This window comes from Peromyscus maniculatus, chromosome 8 (assembly GCF_049852395.1).
Source record: "Peromyscus maniculatus bairdii isolate BWxNUB_F1_BW_parent chromosome 8, HU_Pman_BW_mat_3.1, whole genome shotgun sequence".
Taxonomy (NCBI): domain Eukaryota; kingdom Metazoa; phylum Chordata; class Mammalia; order Rodentia; family Cricetidae; genus Peromyscus; species Peromyscus maniculatus.
In genome coordinates, this window is record NC_134859.1 from 3,387,860 (window position 1) to 3,409,805 (window position 21,946).

At 46.2% G+C, this 21,946-nt stretch overlaps 1 protein-coding gene across 6 annotated transcripts in view; it reads left to right on the forward strand.

Moving 5' to 3' along the window:
* Cpped1 (calcineurin like phosphoesterase domain containing 1) overlaps positions 1-21,946 on the forward strand; it is a 120,579-nt gene that overhangs the window by 68,977 nt on the left and 29,656 nt on the right. For all 6 annotated transcript variants that reach the window (XM_076577838.1, XM_076577837.1, XM_042283521.2 and 3 more), the window contains one exon: positions 10,687-11,109. In XM_076577838.1, coding sequence (XP_076433953.1) covers positions 10,687-11,109 — 423 coding nt within the window. The remainder of the gene's footprint in view (positions 1-10,686; positions 11,110-21,946) is intronic.

The window sequence follows — 21,946 nt, forward strand, 5'->3', positions numbered from 1 at the left end:
TGTGTTGATTCTCATGTGCATACAGTGAGTGGATCACCATTGAAAAATGAAGAATTCATTATGTTTGTGTTGTTGAGGAGGGAGGGCAGCTAATGTTTGCACTAGACTCAAGACCCTCACATGTGGGGAACCCAAGGCTCAGAGGACTCATCTCACTGACTCTTCCTCCAGTGTCTGAAACACTATAAGGAAGGTTACACAGTACTGGAAAAGCTTGGCAAGATGTGTCTGTAACTGAAGAGGTTCAGGGAAGTTGGGCCTCATTATTATTGATTGGTTATTAGGAGATAGTGTGGTTTCCTCAAAGTAGCATCCTTGTGCTGTTTGGGAGCACATTCCCTGTACCTGCATGTGACCCCAGCCCTCTACTGTAGCTGTCTGTCCAGAGTTTTGATTAAACCTTTCTATTGGAATGCTCCTTAACTGTCCTGTGTAGCTGTTAACTCACACTCCAAATTCCCTGTGTCTACTGGAGTAAGTGTATTGATGGCCATTATGAATGCACCTGAACATCAAAAATGGGAAATGTTCTCTCCCTCCATACCTATTCAATATAGTACTCAATCTAGCCTTAGCCAGAGCAATCAAACAACTGAATAAAGGCATACAGCTGGGGAGGAAGAAGTTAAAGTACCTATTTGCAGATGGTATGATTTATACATTTACACATTTTATGACCCTAAAAACTCCAACAGGAAACTTCTACAGCTGGTACACACTTTCAGCAAAGTAGCAGGATACAAATTAACACACAAAAATAAGTAGCTTCTCCATATACACATGACAGACTGAGAAAGAAATCAGAGAAACAATAGCCTCAAAATATATACCTATCTTGGGATAGTTCTAACCAAACAAATGAAAGACTTGAAGAAAATTGCAGAAGATGGAAAGATCTCCCATGGTCATGAATTACTAGTGTTAAATATAGTGAAAATGGTCATCCTACCAAAAGCAATCTGCAGATTCAACACAATCACCATCAAAATTCCAACACAGTTCTTTACAGAATTTGAAAGGACAATTTCTAGCATTATATAGAAACACAAAAAAAGACCCAGGATAGCTAAAACAATCCTGAATTTAAAAAAAAAAAAACTGTTGGAGATATCACCACCTCTGATTTTAAGTTGTACTACAGAGCTATAGTAATATAAACTGGTATTGGCATAAAAAGAGACACATTGGTCAATGGAGTTGAATTGAAGACCCAGACATAAGTCCACATACCTATGGACACCTGATTTTTGACAAAGGAGCCAGAAATACACACTGGAAAAAAGGCATCTTCTACAAATGGTGCTGGTCACATTGGATGGCTGCATGTAGAAGAATGCTTATAGATTCATACCTATCATCCTGCACAAAACTCAACTCCAATTGGATCAAGGGCTTCAATATAAGGTCAGATACCCTGAATCTTATAGAAGAGAAAGTAAGTAATAGTCTTGAACTTATTATCACAGGAGAAGACTTTCTGAACAGGACACTGATAGAACAACCACTCAGACCAACAACTAGTAAATGAGAGTTCACAGAACTGAAAAGCTTCTGTCTGAGAAAGGACACCATCGCTTGGACAAAACAGCAGCCTACAGAACGGGAAACGATCTTTGCCAATTACATAGCCAGGTTGATATCCAAAATATATTAAAAAATATAAAATAAAAAAAAACTAAAAAATCTGGGCATCAAGGAGACAGTGTGGGCTGGAGAGATGGCTCAGAGGTTAAGAGCACTGGCTGTTCTTCCAGAGGTCCTGAGTTCAATTCCCAGCAACCACATGGTGGCTCACAACCATCTACAATGAGATCTGGCTCCCTCTTCTGGCCTGCAGACAGAACACTCACTGTATACATAATAAATAAATAAATCTTAAAAAAAAAAAGGAAGGAAGGAAGGAAGGAAGGAAGGAAGGAAGGAAGGAAGGAAGGAAGGAAGGAAGGAAGGAAGAAAGAAATTTAGAAAAAAGAAGACAATGCAATTTAAAAAATTGAGTACAGAACTAACAGAGAATTCTCAAAAGAGGAAAATCAAATGGCTGAGAAACAACTAAAGAAATGTTCAATAACCTTAGTCATCAGTGAAATGCAAATAAAAACTACTTTGAGATTTCATCTTACACTAGTCAGAATGGCTAAAATCAATAAAACAAGTGACAACTCATGCTGGTAAGGATGTGGAGTAAGGGGAACACTCCTCCATTGCTGGTGGGAGTGCAAACTTTTACAGCCACTATGGAAATCAGTGTGGTAGTTCCTCAGGAAGATGGGAATCCATCTACCTGAAGATCCCACTATACTACTCTTGAGCATAGACCCATAGGACTCTACTTCCTACTACAGAGATATTTGCTCAACAGTGTTCAGTGCTGCTCTATTCATAATAGCCATAAATTGGAAACAACCTAGATAGCCATCAACTGATGCATGGGTAATGAAAATGTGGCACATTTACACGATGGAATATTATTCAACTGTTAAAAAAAATCATGCAATTTGTAGGTAAATGGCTGGAGCTAGAAAAAAAAATCATCCTGAGTGAAGTAACACAAATCCAAAAAGAATTTATGGTTTGTATTCTACCATTAGCCTTCAGTAGACATGCTATTATCTGAGTAATCACAAGGGTTATGCATAGAGTAAGGAATTGGGAGTGAGAAGGATCTCCTAAGGAAGGAGAAACAGAATATATAGTTAGGGAGAGATGGGGGTTGGGGGAGACTGGAAGGGAAGGATTAAGTGGAGAGGGATGCAAGGGAGGGAATACAGAGGGACAGCTAACACTGTGGGCCACTTGAGGGGTGATATGAAAACCTACTAGAGTAGACGCTTCTTAAAATATATGCATATATGAAAGAAATATAAACAGAGTCGCCAAATCACAGAGGAGGCAGTGCCTCATGTAGACATCCATTGCCACCAAATGAAATCTCCAGTTCCAGGATTGGGTTACATCTAATTCAGTTGTTGGCCAAAGGGGCCTCATAGAAACCCCAGAAAAAGACACCATGACCATGGCAACTCTTAATAAGGAAAACATTCAGTTGGGATTTGCTTACAGTTTCAAATGTTTAGTCCATTACCATCATGGCAGGAAGCATGGCAGCATGAAGGCAGATGTGGTGCTGGAGAAGTAGCCAAAAGTTCTGCATCTGGATCATCAGGCAGCAGAAGAGAGAGACACTGGGCCTGGCTTGAGCTTCTGAAACCTCAAAGCTCACCCTCAGTGACACACTTCTTCCAACAAGGCCATACCTACTCAAACAAGCCCATACCACTAATAATGCTACTCCCTATGAGTCTGTGGAGGCCCTTTGGGCTTGTAGTCATACCATAATGCAAATGGCATTTAGTCCAACTTCAAAAGCCCCCACAGCCTATAATAGTCTCAACCCTGTTTAAAAGTCCAGGCTCTTCTGAAACTCATAGCAATCTCATAACTGTTATCACTTGTTAAATCAAAATGAAAAGATCACATACTTCCAACATATGATGGTACAGGATATATAATATCATTCCAAAAGGGAGGAAAGAGAGTATAATGAGAAAATACTGTACCAAAGCAAGACCAAAAACCAGCTGGGCAAACTCCAAACTCTGCATCTCCATATCTGATGTCAAGATACTCTTCAGATCTCCAACTCCATTCAGCTTTGTTGACTGCAACATACTTTCTCTTGGGCTGGTTAGTAGCTCTCCTCAGCAGGTATCCCAGAACTCTGTCATCTCCAACATCTTGGGGTCTCCAAGGCAATCCAGGCTTCACCTTCACAGCTTCATGCAGTGACCTCTCTAGGCCTCCATGCAGGGACACCTCTGACATGCCTGGCCTCAACAGCTTTCCTTAGTCATGGAGCAAGATTCCATAACCCCTTTCTTGTATTCTTGACTCTAGCCAGAGCTATGTGGTCAAAGCTGGTGCACACCTGTAATCCCTATACTCAGGAGTAAGAGGCAGGTGGACCTGTGGGTTTGAGGCAGGCCTGGTCTACAGAGTGAATTACAGGATGGAGAAACACTCTCAAAATAAAACCCAGGTTGCTGGGGCAAGAACATGGCCCCCTTATTCAAATACGTTTTCACCAGCTTTGTGTTTTCAGTGGTTTCCTTCACTGCCTAAGCTTGACTATCCTGGAACTCACTATGTAGCCCAGGCTGGCCTCAAACGAAGAGATCCACCTGCCTCTGCCTCTGGAGTGCTGGGATTAAAGGTGTGCACCACCACGCCCGGCTCTAAGCTTTTCTTTCATCCCTTTTCGTCAGTTGGAAATTTAGCTAAGTGGTACTTGCTCTGAGGTCACCACTCCCTTTATTCCAATTAGCATCAAGCTTTTCCTTATCTGTTTACACTTCCTAGCACCCCTTTTCTCCACAAACTGTACATTTTGTATTTTTCCTTGCTCAACTTTCTCCTTTTCATTAGAGGCCTGCATAAGACTGGCCATTCACAGCACAGTCAATACTAGGGCTGACTTTGAAATCTCTGCCAAAGCTCTTAAATTTAGCCTCAGGCAGAATTTTTGGACAAGGGCAGAAAGCTCCCACAGTTTAAATCGCCCTCAGCAGCACTGTCTTCCATGCTCCTTCCGACTAGTATGGCCTGTTAAGCCCCACTTAGAGCATCAGCTGCTTTTTTAATCCACAGTCTTAGTGTGTTCCATGTTCCTCCAAACAAACAAAGCATGGTCAGACCTTTCACCAAAATACCCAAGTCCTTGGTATCAACTTCTGTCTTGATTAGGGTTTCTGTTGCTGTGAAAGGACACCATGACCATGCAGACCAAGCATTCAAATCTATGAGCCATTGGAGGCCATTCCTATTCAAACCACCACAGCTATTGCCAGGGCTATTCGTTGCTGTCCACAAACTGATAAGGCTCTATTGCTGAAGTCAATTACACACCTCATCGAACACAGAGAAGTCAAGCTAGTGCCTAATTAGGGCCTTCACCCCAGTGTTGATGGTACTGGCAGGTACACGGCACACTCACAGGAGAAAGGTAAACACCAACACAGCTAAACCCTGCAGTATACCGTGGTGACCTGCCCGCATGAAGTGCTGGTGCAATCGTGGCACCAATGTTGTAGGTTTAAGGCCCACCCCACGAGCTTGAGCCCGTGCCTGACACTCTTCAGGTGGTAAGACGCTGAGACTAGATAAGCCATGAGCCCAGAAGAAAACCAAATCCTACTGTTGTGCTAGAGGAAAAAGCAATGAAGTAATTCCTAATGACATTCTGCTGTACCCATAGCCAAGTGTCTCTCTCAGCCACCCTTGGAGAAGCTTCCCCCTGCAGTAGATGGGAACTAATATAGAGACCCACAACTGGACAATGTGCTGAGAGTGGAGACTTTGGAACACTGGGTCCTAAATAGGATGTTTTCATCAGTCCCCTCTCCTGAGTGCTCAGGAAACTATGTGGAAGAGGAGACAGAAAGATGTGAAGCCAGAGCGGGTGGATGATGCTGAGGAAACCGTGTCCTCCATCACAGCAGGACTGATGAACATAGGAACTGACAGAGACTGTGGCAGCACACACAGGGCCTGCAGGGTCCAAGCCAGATGCTGTCCCGAGAGGGGGAGAGGTGGACAGGAGCTCCCTCCCTAGCCAAGAAGCTATCTCCACTGGATAACCACTTGCAGAAGAAAAATCAGTTTCTCTAATGGAGTTCATTGGGCATATAAGCCACACTTAAAGGCAGACCCCTTCCCAGCAGCAGATGGCCAGCATAAAACAAATTCAGTGGTTGTATTACAGTTCTCTAGAATAACAGAACTTACAGAATGAATTCCCCTCATCGTGTGTGTGTGTGTGTGTGTGTGTGTGTGTGTGTGTGTGTGTGTGCGCGCGCGCGTGCGTGCGTGCGTGCGTGCGTGTATGTGTGTGATTTATTAGACTGGCTTACAGGCTGCAGTCCAGCTCATCCAACAGTGACTGCCTATGTATGGAAAGTACAAGAACCCAACAGTTGCTCAGTCCACAAGGCTGGATGTCTTCAGTAGCTTCTGGAATCCTGAAGAAGTAGTCTCTAGTGCCAGTAAAGAATGGACTTGCTAGCAAGGAGAGGGCAGGCAGGCAAAGAGAGAGCTTCCCTCTTCCATGTCCTTATATAGGCTTCTAGCAAACGTGTGGTCCAGATTAGAGGTGTGTGTCTTCTTGCCTCGAAATCCAGATTAGAAGTGGATCTTCCTACTTCAAATTAAGCAAAAATCTTCATTGTTGGGTCCTCCATTTTTGGATTTTAGTTAGTTCCATAAGTTGATAACCAAAAATAGCCATCACAATGGTTTTTGTTTGTAGACATGTCTCATATTGCTTTGTTTGGACACTTTTTTGTATCTTACTGGTCTTTTGCTTGTATTTTATGGTTTCCAATTTTGTGCTTCTATGGTGTGTGTGTGTGTGTGTGTGTGTGTGTGTGTGTGTGTGTGTGTTGTGTGTGTGTGTGTGTGGTGTGCCTTTTTTATTCTGGTTTGTTTTTAATTTGTGTATTTTTTTATTTTTAAATACATAGAGTAAGAAAGCATGGAGTTGGTGGGTGGGGAGGTGGGAAGTTTCTATGAAGAGATAAGGGAGGGAAAACTGATCAGAATATATTGTATAAAAAATATTTTTAATAAAGAAAATGAAAATGCCTTAATGTTTTCTAGAAAAAAAATACAAATAAATATAAAAGTGAATGGAGATGTTCTGTACATCATAGGGTCATAAAGTTCAAGCCCATGGATCAGGCTGGCTGAGTGCCCTCACCTGAGACCAAGGACCCTTGTTCATGACCAGGACAGCTTGGTTCAAACTCTGATGGCCTTCTGGTTGAGCTACCTTGTCTGCTGTGGGCCAGTCTTAGAAGAGTGCCTGACTTGTTGGGACTTTAGGGTGGCCATCCCTGAGCATTTCAGCATTCTCCATCAGGGAGGCAGGCTGACAGTGTCCCACAAAGTCTTCCTAAAGAGAGTAGTGACTAATGGACCTTGGTCTGTGGAACACCTGTGAAGTGGTGTGAAGTGGTCCTCCATGTTCAAGGTCTGAGCTAGCAGGTTAGTCACACACACACACACACACACACACACACACACACACACACACACACACAGCCAACAGAGCCTCTGAGGGGATCACCAACACAGGTGCATATTATCTGGGTTCAGCTGAAGAAGACACTTGCAGGTCCATGGTACTTGCAAACCTAGATTCAGAACCCAGACCATTCATGATAAGTGAAATCCCAGCACCATTAGCAGAACCTCCTCCTGGTCCCTGTACTGGGGTAATAGCTGCTGTTTCTCCAGCTGAGGTCAGTTAGCTGTGCACAGACTGAAGCCTCACTCTGCTGTGTGGTCCTCCAGCTGCCCCCAGGCAGGTTCCACTAAAGATAAAATGGCAGGATGCAGCTGCCTGGGTGACCTCTGAAGCTTCTGTAATAAGCCCTAGGGTCTTCTGGCAAAAAGCACCTCTTAAAAGATCTCTCTCTCTCTCTCTCTCTCTCTCTCTCTCTCTCTCTCTCTCTCTCTCTCTCTCTCTCTCTCTCTCTCTCTCCTTCTTCTCCTCCTCCTCTCCCCCTCTCCCTCTCCCCCTCTCTCTCCTCCTCTCCCCCTCTCCCTCCTCCCTCCCTCTCTCTCCTCCTCTCCCCCTCTCCCTCCTCCCACTCTCCCTCCCTCTCTCTCCTCCTCTCCCCCTCTCCCTCCTCCCACTCTCCCTCCCTCTCTCTCCTCCTCTCCCCCTCTCCCTCCTCCCCCTCTCCCTCCCTCTCTCTCCTCCTCTCCCCCTCTCCCTCCTCCCCCTCTCCCTCCCCCTCTCTCCTCCTCTCCCCCTCTCCCTCCTCCCCCTCTCCCTCCTTCTCTCTCCTCCTCTCCCCCTCTCCCTCCTCCCCCTCTCCCTCCTCCCCCTCTCCCTCCCTCTCCCCCTCTCCCTCCCTCTCCCCCTCTCCCTCCTCCCCCTCTCCCTCCCTCTCCCCCTCTCTCTCCTCTTCTCCCCCTCTCCCTCCTCCCCCTCTCCCTCCCTCTCCCCCTCTCTCTCCTCTTCTCCCCCTCTCCCTCCTCCCCCTCTCCCTCCCTCTCTCTCCTCCTCTTCCCCTCTCCCCTCCCCCTCTCCCTCCCCCTCTCTCCTCCTCTCCCCCTCTCCCTCCTCCCCCTCTCCCTCCCTCTCCCCCTCTCTCTCCTCTTCTCCCCCTCTCCCTCCTCCCCCTCTCCCTCCCTCTCTCTCCTCCTCTCCCCCTCTCCCCTCCCCCTCTCCCTCCCTCTCTCTCCTCCTCTCCCCCCTCTCCCTCCCTCTCCTCCTCTCCCCTCTCCCTCTCCCTCCCTCCCTCCATTCTGCACCCCTCTTCCACTCCTCCCTCTTCCCAGCCCTCTCCTCTCTTGCTCCCCCACTCCATGTTCCCTGCCCCCTACTCTCCCCTTCCTCCCCTTCAATCCCACGTCCACTCTTGCTCTCCTTTGCCACCCCCTTTCCTGAAAGAAGAGAAGAGGAAAGGAGAAATGATACCTGCAGTTTCCAACCCCTCCAATCTGTTTCTCGTGTTCATCAGAAGTAGACTCCTTGAATCGCTAGACACAGAACACCTGAATGTATCTGGAAGCCTTTAACACATTCGTGCGTGACTCTGCTCTGTGCCTTGTTTTTACCCAGTGCGGGTTAAGCACCTGTGGCGGTTTGAATAGGAATGGCCCCCACAGGCTCACAGGTCTGAATGCTTGGTCACTGGGGAGTGGTGCTATTAGGAGGTGTGGCCTTGCTGGAGGAAGTGTGTCACTGGGGTAGACTTTGGGGCTTTAAATGCTTAAGCCAGGCCTGGTGCCTCTCTCTGTCAGCTGCCTGCTGATCCAGATGTAGAACTCTCAGCTAGTCTCCAGCACCACATCTGCCTGTGGGCCACCATGCTCCTTGTCATGATAATGGACTAAACCTCTGGATTGTAAGCCAGCCCCCAATTAAATGTTTTCTTTTATAAGAGTTGTTATGGTCATGACGTCTCTTCACAGCAACAGAACAGTGGCTAAGATGGCATCTTATCGGGAGAGTTGCACTTTTTTCTTTTATTTATTTCATTAGGGTCATACATGAAGAAAGCATTTCAGTGAGAATGAAATTCTGGCCTTACACGCTAACAATGCAGCTAACAGTGAATGGTTTGAAAGCAGAGACTCAAAGAGAAACAGATCGATCTGCCATCATTGTGGCCACTTAAGTGAGCCCCTTAGATCTAATAATCCTCATCAGGCCAGGAGCAAAGAGTAAGTGTAGGCGGTGTGAGCCACAGCATCGATGAGGCGCTCACCTGGGACCTCCAGAGCAGGGGGGGGGGCACCCTTGAAAGCAGCTTCCTTTGTGCAGCTATCATTTCTGCCACTGTTTCCTCAACTTCTGCCCCGAGTTCTCCCTGTTCCCACTTCACACTTGCTACTATGACTGAATTCCCTCATCTTTGCATTTCAGCCTTTCTCAGTTCAGATGCTCATGGGGGCCCTTCCTAAGTGTGCAGTTTGATGGGCTGTGCAGATACTTGGACTCGTGTGTAATGCCCAGCACAGTGTAATGGGCACAGCATCAACTCCAGTGTTCACCCATCATTTGTCAGAGACTCTCAAAGCCATCTTTCCCTCTGCTGTGGGTCTCATCATATTTAGGAAGTGGACCTACTCTTTCCCATCATTTTTCTTATGCCTATGGGTTGCGACCTATTTGGGGGTCTAATGACCCTTTCACAGGGGTCATCTAAGACTGGGGGAGAACACAAATATTTACATTACAATTCATAACAGTATCAAAATAACAGTTATGAGGTAGCAATGAAAATAACTTTATGGTTGGGGTCACTGCAGCATGAGGAGCTGTATTAAAAAGTCACAGCATTAGGGTTAAGGACCACAGTCTACGCTGTCCGTGGCAGCTGTCTAGAGTTGCATCCTCACCCTGCTTTCCTTTGCTCATTAACTCCTGATGGCATCACAGGCAGGTGGAGTACACACTGGTGATTTACCTAACCCACGATTCAATGCCCCAGTTTAGAGGGAAGGACTTATGCTTATCCCTGTCACTAAATTGGTGCTTCACACGCAGTCAATGCTTAGTAAATACTTGTTGAATAAATTCACACAGAGAGGCTCTGAAGAACAGATGTGGAATTGAATTGGTCATTTCAAAATCCATTTATTAAAGCTTTAATACATTATTACAGGAAGTGCGGAAGCCAGCAATCTGAAGAAGGAGGGTACTGGTTGCCCACACATTTTCCAACTCTCTATCCAAATAATCATTTCCATTTTGAGTCCTGCAGGCCAGAGTGGGAGGGAGGATGTGCTGAGTGCTAAGATGCTGGGCCTGTGTATGCCTTGTTGAGCTGCTGAAGGAATACAAAACGCCTCTTCCGTGCTGGGACACTTGGCACATTGATCGCTAGATCCAAGGATTTCTCCCCTAAAGATTCTGGTGGAGTCTGTGAGGCCAGATGGATACCTTGATCTCACAGGTGGCCACAGAGACACTGAACTTTTCAGGTTGCAGAAACACACAGGAATCGTCCCACCGTAAGGAGTAGACGGGTACCCGCTTCATCCTCTTGCTTTCAGAGGGTGCCTCCCTTTTGACAGTTCTGTGGCAGTTACTCTCTATTCTGTCTTCATTTCATGTGAGTAAATAGGTAAATGGCCGACAGCCCTCTCAGGTGATCGCCCTTCGTTTTCTAGGAACTCCCTGGAGGAAAGAACAGACCAAGGACCTGCAGCAAGTACTAAAGGCTGTTGACCAAGACATTCCACTGGTGCTGGTCAGTGGCAACCACGACTTGGGCAACGTCCCCACAGCCGAGACCGTGGAGGAGTTCTGCCAGACGTGGGGAGATGACTACTTCAGCTTCTGGGTAGGGGGCGTCCTGTTTCTGGTGCTCAATTCCCAGTTCTTCTACGATGCCTCTAAGTGCCCTGCACTGAAGCAGGCCCAGGACCACTGGCTGGACCAGCAGCTGAGCATCGCACAGCAGAAGAGGTGCCAGCACGCCATTGTCTTCCAGCACATCCCGCTGTTCCTGCAGAGCATCGATGAGGATGACGACTACTTCAACCTCACCAAGGCCGTGCGGAAGGAGCTGGCAGACAAGCTCACTGGAGCAGGTAATGTCGGGGTCAGGTGTCCCCTTCTCTCTGTCACCTGGCAAGGTGAGGAGGGGACAGGGCTTTGGATGAGACTGCCTCGGATCCCAGTTCACCACTCACTAGTAGTATGGCTGTGGACAAGCTGACAAATCCTTCCTGCCCTGGTATCCGCAGATATCACAGGATGGTTGAGTAGTAATCCTAGGAAATATTTAGGATGGCCCCTGACCTGCCGAGCACCAGCCTGAAATAAATGCCCCCATTGGAGGATGGGAGTCTTGGAGGTCAGGGTTCCTAGCAGAAGAGCCCCGAATGTGGTGACATGTACCCTGGGAGGTGTAAAGAGCTGGAGATGACTTCCTTCATCTCTGTGGGAAACATGAACTGGCTTAAGGACAGATAAGCCTTAAGAAGCAGGCATCCTACCAATTGCCCTCATGTATCATGCAAAAAACCTTGGGTGAGGCTTCAGTAAATGGGTTCTGGGACCTCCATATACTGGAGTACATTGTGGTTCCTTCCTGAATTAGGACAGGGAAATGTATGTACAGGATCTCTCTCATGTAGACTTGCGAGTTATCATTTGTGTGAGTCACAAGTATGCAATCGCAAAATGAAGATGCCCTGTTTTTGAAGGTAAGTTTTGAGTGCTGATGGCATAACTCCCTGGTGCTATCTTATGCTACCTCCCCACCACACACACTCCTTAGATCCTCTCCCAGGGGCCTCTAAAGAAATGGAGTGTCCTAAGTGGCTTACCTAAGTGGTCAGTGGTTGTCAAGACTCCAGCTGTGACAGCGGCATGTGTCCTGTCCCTAACTCTCCCTCTTAGACTGTTCCACACCTTATTCATATAAAACACTTGTAATATGTGAGTTCTTCCATTTAGTTGTTATGGGAGGAAGCAAGGATGGAGGTATCGCACCCAAGAGCCAAAATTTATTAGACCAAAAAAAAAAAAGAAAAACGAAAACAAAAAAGCCCACTGCTCTCTTAATCCCCTCCAGTGTTCAGCATGTTTTCATCTACTTATGAAGTCCAGTAGGCCCTTCTGAACTTCTGAGACATTTTACAAAAAAACTTGCATAATGAGAAAGAGACATTTCCAAATGTTCCATGGAGATGAGGTTGGGAAACGTCTACCAAAGGCCTTTGAAACTTTATGCCATGCTTGAGTTAGTGTGGGAAGTGTTTTTGATGCCAAAGAAACCTGGTGTCAGGATGGCACCCATTCCACCATGGAGACTGTTTGGCAACAGAGAATCAAGCCAGTGGAATGTTCAATGCCACCAAAACCAGTCCTCCCACAACAAACGGTGCATGATGCAAACGCAGTCCTCTTCCTGCTCTCTGTTCTTCTCAAGTGGCGTGTGGGTCTGGGCTGCCCATCCCAGGACAGAGCACATGCCATCTGTGAGAATGTCCAGGTGCTGAGAGGACCCACAGTCTTAGCAGGGCTCCCTTGGAGAAAATGTGGTAACTGGACACCCAGAGCACAGGGGGCCTTACATGTGGGAAACAACAGCTCAGGAGGTTCTGGAACCAGGTTTCTTGTCAGCACATCCACCCAGGGATCTCATGGCCCCATCTTGCAAAGGTTGATATCTACAGCCATGAGGCTGATTGGTGCCTTTGGGCAGGACAAGCCCTGACCATGCGGCCCCTTTCCATAGGCAGAGCTAAATGGGAGCCAAATTACAATTTGAGAGTTGCTTTGTAAGCACAAGGCAGGGCAGGAGTTCACCTTCCTTTTCTATTCTTGGTGGGTACCAGACCCTGGCACCTGAGCGCTCTGGGTCCAACAGGGGCCTCCTTGCCTGACAAGATGGTGTTCAGTCATGGGCCTTTTTTCCTGCCTCCTTCATATTGAAGCAGCTACATAGCCAGGCCCTCAGTACCCTCTCCTACCCACACAAGGTTCAGCTCCTCAGCTTGCCCTCCCCAAGTCCCTGCCTTTTGCTCTGGCTGCCTCCATGTCACATGGCAAACCCTACTCAGTGTTCAGCTTCTGGGTATTAAGCGCCTTTCCCCACAAGATCCTCGTCGGTGTTGCCTTGACCCCAGGGCTTGTCAAGTGGCTCTGCACGTGTTGACATGTCTTGAGTCTCTCACTGGACTGTCGGCTCATTGGAGGCAGAGACAGGGTCCATCTGTCTCTGCCTTCAGGTCTGGCTCGGTTGTCACCTCACAGTGAGGCATCAGTGGTATGGACAGAGTGCGGAAGTGAAGTCTCTAACTATATCCAACTCTCAGTGGCCCGCACACCAAGCACAGTGGGTGTCCAGAACATACCCTGGGACAAGCACATGCAGAAAACTCCAACTCAGACTGTCTGTCCCACATCGTATGCCCTCCACATGACAGGGCGCCATGGCCTTTGTCTCTCTGCTGTCTTCTAGGGTCACTCAGCAGTCTGCTCCCCCAGCTCTGATTTGTCCCCAAGGCACCTTCTGGGATGAGATACCTCTTCTTGGCTATAGTCTTAGGATCCTCCCCTAGGCAAGCCTACTTCACCAGGAAAAACTAGAGATGGAGCCCTTCCTGCACTCACCAGTAGGATGCCATGGCGTGCTAAGCCAGGCCCTGTCACACAGAGAACAAACACAGACAACATCTGAAGTTGTAGTTTCAGGTGTGGACAAAATTGCCATGGCTGCTGGGTTGGGAGGCTTAGATCACAGATGGGGGGCTGGGTTGAGAGGCTTGGATCGCAGATGGGGGAGGGGTGCCACTGGCCACTCAGGAGTGCAGACAGTGGCTGAAGCCACAGCAATAGAACCTGAACTCATTTTGGAAAGCCAAAAGTTGAGTGATATTTGGTAAATTCATTAACTTAAAGAACTTGATGAAGCTGGGGTGGTGGTGGCAGGTAGTATTTAGTGTTGCCTCTAGCTTTCGTCCCCCACGGCAATATTATTTCCTAATACTATTTCAGTCTCATTTTTATCCTTGTGCTAAAATGCCAGTGCTCAAAAATATGTCAGAAGCTCATCAGATGATCGGGGTAGCTTTTAATTACGATAATTGTGTTGTTATAAAATATCCTTTTAAAGAACACATCCTTCCCCAAGCCACTGTGGAGATAAAACCCTGCTTCCTTCCAGCAAGTTTAATGAATAATTCTGAATCATTGTGTGGGATGAATAAATGATTTAATAATGAGCATCAACAATCATCTCCCATTGTTGCATTAATTTTTGTAAATGGGATGAGGTAAATGAGGAGGAAGGGCTGTCACCCAACAATAGACCACCAATTGTGTAGGAATGCAAGCTGTGATCCGAAAACCAAGTTTCCAACCTCAGGTTTCCCTAGAAACGGATGCTTCCTATTTCTACTTTTGAAGTCAATAAGAGGGGAGGGGCTTCTTTGTGTGGTACAAAAACATTGTCAATAACTGGTAGAAATAAACAGATATCAGGGCAGGACAGATGCACAAATGGGAAGCAGCACCGACTATTTCCAGTCTTCTTTTCTCTGCCTGGGGATAATCAATTTCATCACATCCAAGGGATGTAGAAATTGGTTTTCCCCTAATTCACCTGCTACCGTATCATTGGAGTTGCAAAGACAGATCTTAGATAATGAAATCTGGGTGGAAGGTGGACATCGTCTCTTTCCTCAGGCTTCTCTCCACAGAAGGTTAATGTGTGCTCCTGTTAATGCAGATGCAGTTTACAATTTCAGTCTTCAAACAAACAAACAAAAACAGAAGTCTGGCTCTTTAGCTGCCCGTGTTTCCCCTTAATGTCTCGATAGCTTTTCTTTCTCCTCATTCTCAGCACAGAGCTTAAAGCACTGTATAATAAAGAGCCTGGGGCACATTTGGCAATTACAACAAATTCCAGCAAGTTGATCTTTCCTGCAAAAGTTAATGGGCAATTTCACGGACTAGTTTCATCTCTGGCATTTGTGTGCTTTTTAACAAAGAAACAGAAAGGAAAGGTGAACTCCCAGCCTTTGGTTTTGGTTTTAGGATTTCAAGTTTTAAAGAGCATAGAGGTCAGAGTTCCAGGGCACACTATAGGAAGAAGAGAATGCTGGGCCTCCTGTCTCCCCATTGTCCTGAAGCTGTTCAGATCCTGGTGATACCAGGAGGGAAGGTCCCGGCTGTGTCCACAAGTCCAGCCTGAGCCTGCACACAAGGTTGCCCCTTGATAAATAACAGCGTATTGGTTACCAGGGACAGAGCCTGGTTTGACTCACATCGCCCTAGTAACCACGCCACTGGTGATGCCCACATGCTGCCTAGAGCACTGCTGCTTAAACTGGGCTATGCCCACATGCAGGGTCGTGCCACTGAATGCAGACTGGGCAGACAGGAAAACATCTCTGAATGCAGTGAGCAAAATTTAACTCAAATTTAACAAAATCAAGCCCACCACACCTCGAAGTGTTTCTCGAGGCATTGGTGTTTGTGTTGCATGGGCTGGGGTGCAGAGCATCATTGCAGCCTTGGTTCTGAACACTTAGCCGGGTGGTGTGGTGCATGGGCTGGGGTGCAGAGCATCATTGCAGCCTTGGTTCTGAACACTTAGCCGGGTGGTGTGGTGCATGCCCTTAGTCTACAGAGTGAGTTCCAGGACAGCCAGAGCTATGCAGAGAAACTGTCTTGAAACATCAAAACCAGAATAGAGTAGCTGAGCACTGGATGTGTGTGCTTAGCGCTACACATACCATCACACCACACAACACCCGCACGCTGCTGCCTGAGGTGTCTTTGCTCAAATTCGAGATTATTATATGTTATGAATTGCAGGGTGTTTTTAAATGTACACACACAGTGTTCTGCTCTTGTAGAAACATAATAGCTTCATTGCAGAAAACAAAGATGATTGTTCCCTGCAATCATTCCTTAGCATGGAAGAACCAAAGTAGTCTATCTTTGGATAGTGTTATACAAAAACATTTTATTTTAAAAGCTGTTGTTTGAGTTTCCTTTAAAATATGTTAATAGTTTTGGGTTGCAATTAGGACAGAATTTACAACAGTTTCTAAAATGGCCATAAAAGTGTGCTTCTGCCATTTTGTACTACGTATTTCTGTGAATTGACATTCTCAGCATTTAGTTATAAAATCAAAATATCCAATCTGCAAAATGTCCTGTAGTATCAAATATGCAGCCAAGACTTAATTCTCTTTTTAAAATTTTACTTATTTATTTTATGTGTACAGGTGTTTTGCCTGCATGTGTATCTGTATATCATGTACATGCCTGATGTCCAAAAGAGGCCAGAATGGTGTCAGGCCCCCTGGGACTGGAATTACAGCTGGTTTTGAGCCATTATGTAGGTGCTAGGAATCGAACCCAGCTCCTCTGGGAAGAGCAACCAGTGCTCTTAACTACTGAGCTATCTCTCCAGTCCCCAAGATTTAATTCTTCATGTAAAGAAAAGCAAGCATACCCACTTCATTAGTATGTAGATTTGCTTTCATCTTTAATAAATTATAAAATTATACATATATCAAAGGATCATGATAAAATAACTTTATGATTTGACCAGGCGGTGGTGGCGCATGCCTTTAATCCCAGCACACGGGAGGCAGAGGCAGGCAGATCTCTGTGAGTTCGAGGCCAGCCTGGTCTACAGAGGGAGTTCCAGGAAAAGGCGCAAAGCTACACAGAGAAACGCTGTCTTAAAAAACCAAAAATAGCCGGGCGGTGGTGGCGCACGCCTTTAATCCCAGCACTCGGGAGGCAGAGGCAGGCGGATCTCTGTGAGTTCGAGGCCAGCCTGGGCTACCAAGTGAGTCCCAGGAAAGGCGCAAAGCTACACAGAGAAACCCTGTCTCGAAAAATCAAAAAAAAAAAAAAAACCAAAAATAAGTAAATAAATAAATATCTTTATGATTTGTTGTCAGTGATTTTTATTTGCATACCTATTTTATATTTCAGGGTTGTATAAAAATTTCTCGAGTGAAGCGGTGTAATAAATAGAAAACTTTAAGAACCCCTAGAGTAGATGTCCATAGACATAGAAGTATTCTTGAAAAACATTAAACTGTAAATATTTTAGGCTGTAGAGCTATAGAGCAATGCTTTTGTAATATGGAATTGGCAAGACATAACATGTATACAACTGGTTATAGCCATGTTCCAACTGTTTTAAAACAGGAGGTGGTGGGCCTGCTCCTGTCTGCAAGCAGGTCCCCTGCAGCAGGCACGTTTGCTGCCCATGCCCCTGGGTAGACAGTGTGCATGTCTAATGGCACTGTGCTTCCAGAAACCCGCTGTGCTGATGTGGCTGGCTCACTGTGACTTCTGCCCCAGAGAGCCTGCTCTGGTTCCCAGGAGATTGTATGCCTGGGTGAGCCCGATATTATGCCTGGGGCCTGTGATGCAGTTTAGAGTAGAGATGGGATGAGAAGGCCCAGGGTGACACTTCAAATGTCTGATGGTTAATGTTTATTTTAACATGTACTAGAAAACACAAGCAATTTAATAACTTAAACACAAGTACTAAGTAAGAAACAGCATAATTAGGCTGCCAGTAAGGGAAACGTTACAAAAGTGGTCCAGGGTGGCTAGTGTGCAGGCAGGTGGGACAGGAGAAGCTGTGTAACAGGGCAGCTAAGTATTAGGCCGTAGGTTGGGGCAGACCTTCAGCCTCATCCTTTGGTGGCCCCTTAGCCAAGTGGCATCTCTTTCTGCCTTATATTGTCTTTGTGAAACAAAGGTTCTCCTCCTGACCTCAGGGTTGGTACATCAGATGAGATGAGGCATGTCCTAGAAGCATTGGGCACCTCATCTGTGCGTAGTCAGTGTTCAATAAAGAACCGTTTGCCAGTACCACCCTGAACTGAGGAGAGAGCTCCCCTTTAGCCAGATGGGTATTTCCCAACCCAAGCACACTGGCTTCCTTCTTTAAGGGATCACCTGAAACTCTCCAGGCAGAGCCAGGTGGCCAGATGTACTCCAAGGACCGGCCTACAGTCTGCCAGGGGTGGAGTTGTTACTAGACAAAAGCCTTGTGGCTCCTTAGGTGTGTGGGAAATTAGACTCTTGAGCCTGAGATTCTTTAGAATAGATAAGGAATGCATGGTATTTTTAATTTTATGAAAAAGGATCACTAGTTTGGATGGGGGAGAGCCACAAAACTAGATGCAAAATTCCTTTAGAATTTAACAATTAAAGCACACACTTCACCATTGTTCTGAAAAACAACCTTTGGGTGCATAGCTCCATAATCAGAATCTCTAAACGAAGAAATGTGCCCGCAGGACAGTGGCAGTCACGCCACAGAGCCCTCTGTCTGAAGTGCATGTTTAAGAAGCTAATCTGGGTGGCTTTTCTCTTCAGCCAACTTTGTAAAAGACCAGACAAGTGTCCCTTTTTAAAGCATCCATTGAACCCCACAAATGTCCCTCTCTATAATTTGTCTTTTAGCATGAGTCATCCATTCATTTTTCTGGATTTGGTCAGTTTTATGTTTTGATCCATTCACTGTAAAACATCATACTTGATCTGACGCTTGCATCTCCTTCACCATAAAAGATAAAAGACCAACTGCTGAAGCTACATCTGGTGGGAAGTGGTGGATTTCATTTCTCACTTTGGAGGTATCCTTAACAGTTGGGCTAATTAAAGTTAAAATCAAGTCCTGATGGTAAATATTTATAAATCGAGAATCTGGCGTGTGAATGTGTTGTACTGATTCCTGAAGTTAAGTCAGCCTGTATTGATTCAGCAAACAGTGCAGGCCCCTCAACAGCACTCAGGCCAGAGAAATGAACAAACAGCAGAGCTTCCTTCTCCAGAGTTCCAGAACCTGTGTGTGTGTGTGTGTGTGTGTGTGTGTGTGTGTGTGTGTGTGTGTGTGTGTGTGTGTGTTTGTGTGTATGTAGTGCATATATACACAAGTGCATGTACAGGCCAGGGATCACCTCTGAGTATTGTTACTCAGACACCATCTACCTTGGCCTGCGTGCCAGCTGGCCAGCAAGCCCCAGGAATCTGCCTGTCTCCACCTGCCAGTTCTGGGATTACTAAGTCATGCCACCACATCTGGACTTTTTTTTAATGTGTGTACTGATGGTTGAACCCAGGTTCTCATTCTCAGGCAGCAAGTACTTGACTGACTAAATCTTCCCAGCCTTCAGATCATTCTTAAAGTGCAAGTTAAAAGTGTTGGTGAAAATTGCATTGCAGCGTTTCAAAAAGGGGCTTCTAAGCTCAGAAAGAAGCGGCGTCTGGATTTGTGAAGGAAGAATGTTCTGTCTGCTCTTTCAGGCCGTGTTTTTAAAATAGCAGTTAGCATCCTTCTGAATGACCAGTGAGACTCCTTGTCACATCTGGGTAATGCCGATGTCTTAGTCCACTCTCTGTTGCTTTAACTGACACCACAAACTGCCGTTTGTAAGGAATGAAGGTTCATTTGGCTCATAGTTCTGAAAGCTCGGAAGTTCAAAATCAGGAGGCCACATCTTTGCTGGTGAGGATTTCCTGTATTCCTAAGGCAGTATTGGATGTCACATGATGAGGCCAGCATCCTTTCCCAGGTCTGTCTTGTAAATCCACAGACCCATTGGATCAGGGCCCCACCCTAATGTTCTCACTCTCCTGATACCTCACAATGAGTATGAAAACATAGCATGACTTCTTTGTGGGGACCATAGTCCCTGTTGGAAGAGAACACCCTGACTTCCTCCCCAGCTCAAATTCTCCTTCACTTGCTGTATTCATCTCCACTTCCCAGTAGCACAGTCCAGGTCTGGGACCTTGCTCTGCAGAATCACCTAGAACTGCTTGAATGCTGCTGCTTTTCTTTGGTGTTACTTAAGTATTTGCAGGGTCAATGAGATTGCTCAGTGGGTGGTGGCATTCATCACCAAGCCTGATGATGTGTTCAGTCCTGGGAACCCACCTGACGGGAGGATCAATTTGAACCCTCCAGGTTGTCCTCTGACCTCCACACATATACCATGATGTCTGGATGCATGGTAAACAAATAGTGTATAAAAAGTGCTAAAGTATTTGTATGTTGATGATGACCTTGGAAGAAAGATAGCAGCATAGTTGTGCAATATCCCTTTGGGTCAGAAACAGTCCTGGTCCTTGTGGTTTGAATGGCCTCCATAAGCTCATAGGTTTGACTGCTTGGTCCCCAGTTGGTGGAACTGTCTAGGAAAGATTGAGAACTGTGTCTTTGTTAGAGGAGGTGTGTCACTAGGGGCGGGCTTTGAACTCCAAAAGCCTACACTTTTTCCAGTGAGCTCTCTCTGCCTCCTGCTTGTTAATCAAGCACATGGCTATTGCACCAGCACTATGACTGCCTGCCTGTCGCCATGTCCCCTGCCACAATGGCCATGGACTCTGTCTGGAACCGTGAACCCCAAATTAAACAGTTTCCTTTATGACCTGCCTTGGTCATGGTATCTTATCATAGCAATTGAAAAGTAACTCAGACTTCCTCTATTCGAGCTCATCACTACAGATGCCTCATTCATTTCTACAGTACAGGTAAGAGAACCAACCAAGACATCAATAATTAGGAAAGGGGCTGTCCAAGCCTTGTGTCCAGTTACAATTCCATAGGCACAGGAGTGCTTCCATCTGGCATTGCAGGTAGGAGTCATATCAGAGCAAGTCTACTCAACCTTAACACTGCTCTATCCCGTTAGTGTGAAGCCTCAGTCTGAGCTTCCTGCTCACTTGGAAGACTTTAATTTCCAATGCCATGTCTTCTCAGTGCCAAGAACCCTAAAGGAGGAACTTTTCTCCTCAAAAGTACAGGAGGTGAACAAGTTTCTTTAGAGCCATGGCTAGGGATATGCATGTTGCTATCACTGTTGGCACACCTACACAAGCTACTCCTGAGGTGGCATTGCCTGCAAACTCAGGTCCTAGAGGCTAAGTTCTCATTGGGGGCTGCAAAGCTGTGCGGCGGGGTGCTGGCCTCTAGTCTCTTGACCCAGGGACTGCTTCCAGCTGGTTCTCATTAATGCAAATTATGGCAGTAGTCTTTCTCATTTCCTTCACTCTTCTCATTATTACTGAGAAACAACTGAAATGACTTAGCATTAGATAGACTAAGACTTGGAGGACACATTTTCTTTATGGTACCGGTAGCATACTGATATTAATATTGGTTGGAGCCAACGAGGTTTCCTAGTGCCTCTATCCAGCAGGACTGCATAAGAGGTTGATTGGACCACAGGCCTGAGTATCAGGTGTTTGTAAGGGTCTACACTTGGCTGTAACTAGCAAGCAGGAGGTCTTTTGCTCCACCCCTTGGCATTGCTATAAATAGACCTTTGGAATAAAGTTCTGAGCCGGTGGATAAGGATCCAAGCCCATCAGAGTCTATCCTGCTTTTCTCTGTTTCTCTCCTCTTTATTTCTAAGTCTCTTATCCCTCATTCCTCAAGAGTCCCTTGGGTAAATAAATGTGGGGGGCTGGTCCCCCACAAGCCTTGTCTCTCTGTAAGTGCTGATGCTATCTATCCCTTTCTGCTGACTGCTGGGGGATTCCCCATCCCTGCAATGGTCTCACTCTGTCTCCAGTGGAGAGTTAAATTCACAGGTTAACCAGACTTCTTGAGGATCAATTTTAATGTGTATGTTTAAAAAAGTGACTAGACTATTACTAGTTACCATGTAGAAAATGCTACATGGCAAGTGCCATTGTGACTTTATACATGCAAGGACACCCTAAAGGGCAGGCAGGAAACAGCAAGACCTGACTAGGGTCCTACCTGGATCTGTTCAAATATCCTGAGGGCATTAATGAGCACTTTTGTGTCCCTGGCCCGCAGAGGGAAGGAGGCACAGCTATGTAGGACAGCCTCCAGAACCTCTTCTACCCAGGCCTTTGCTGGGAAAGAGCTGGTCTGTCCAGCCAGGAAGCTTAGCGCAT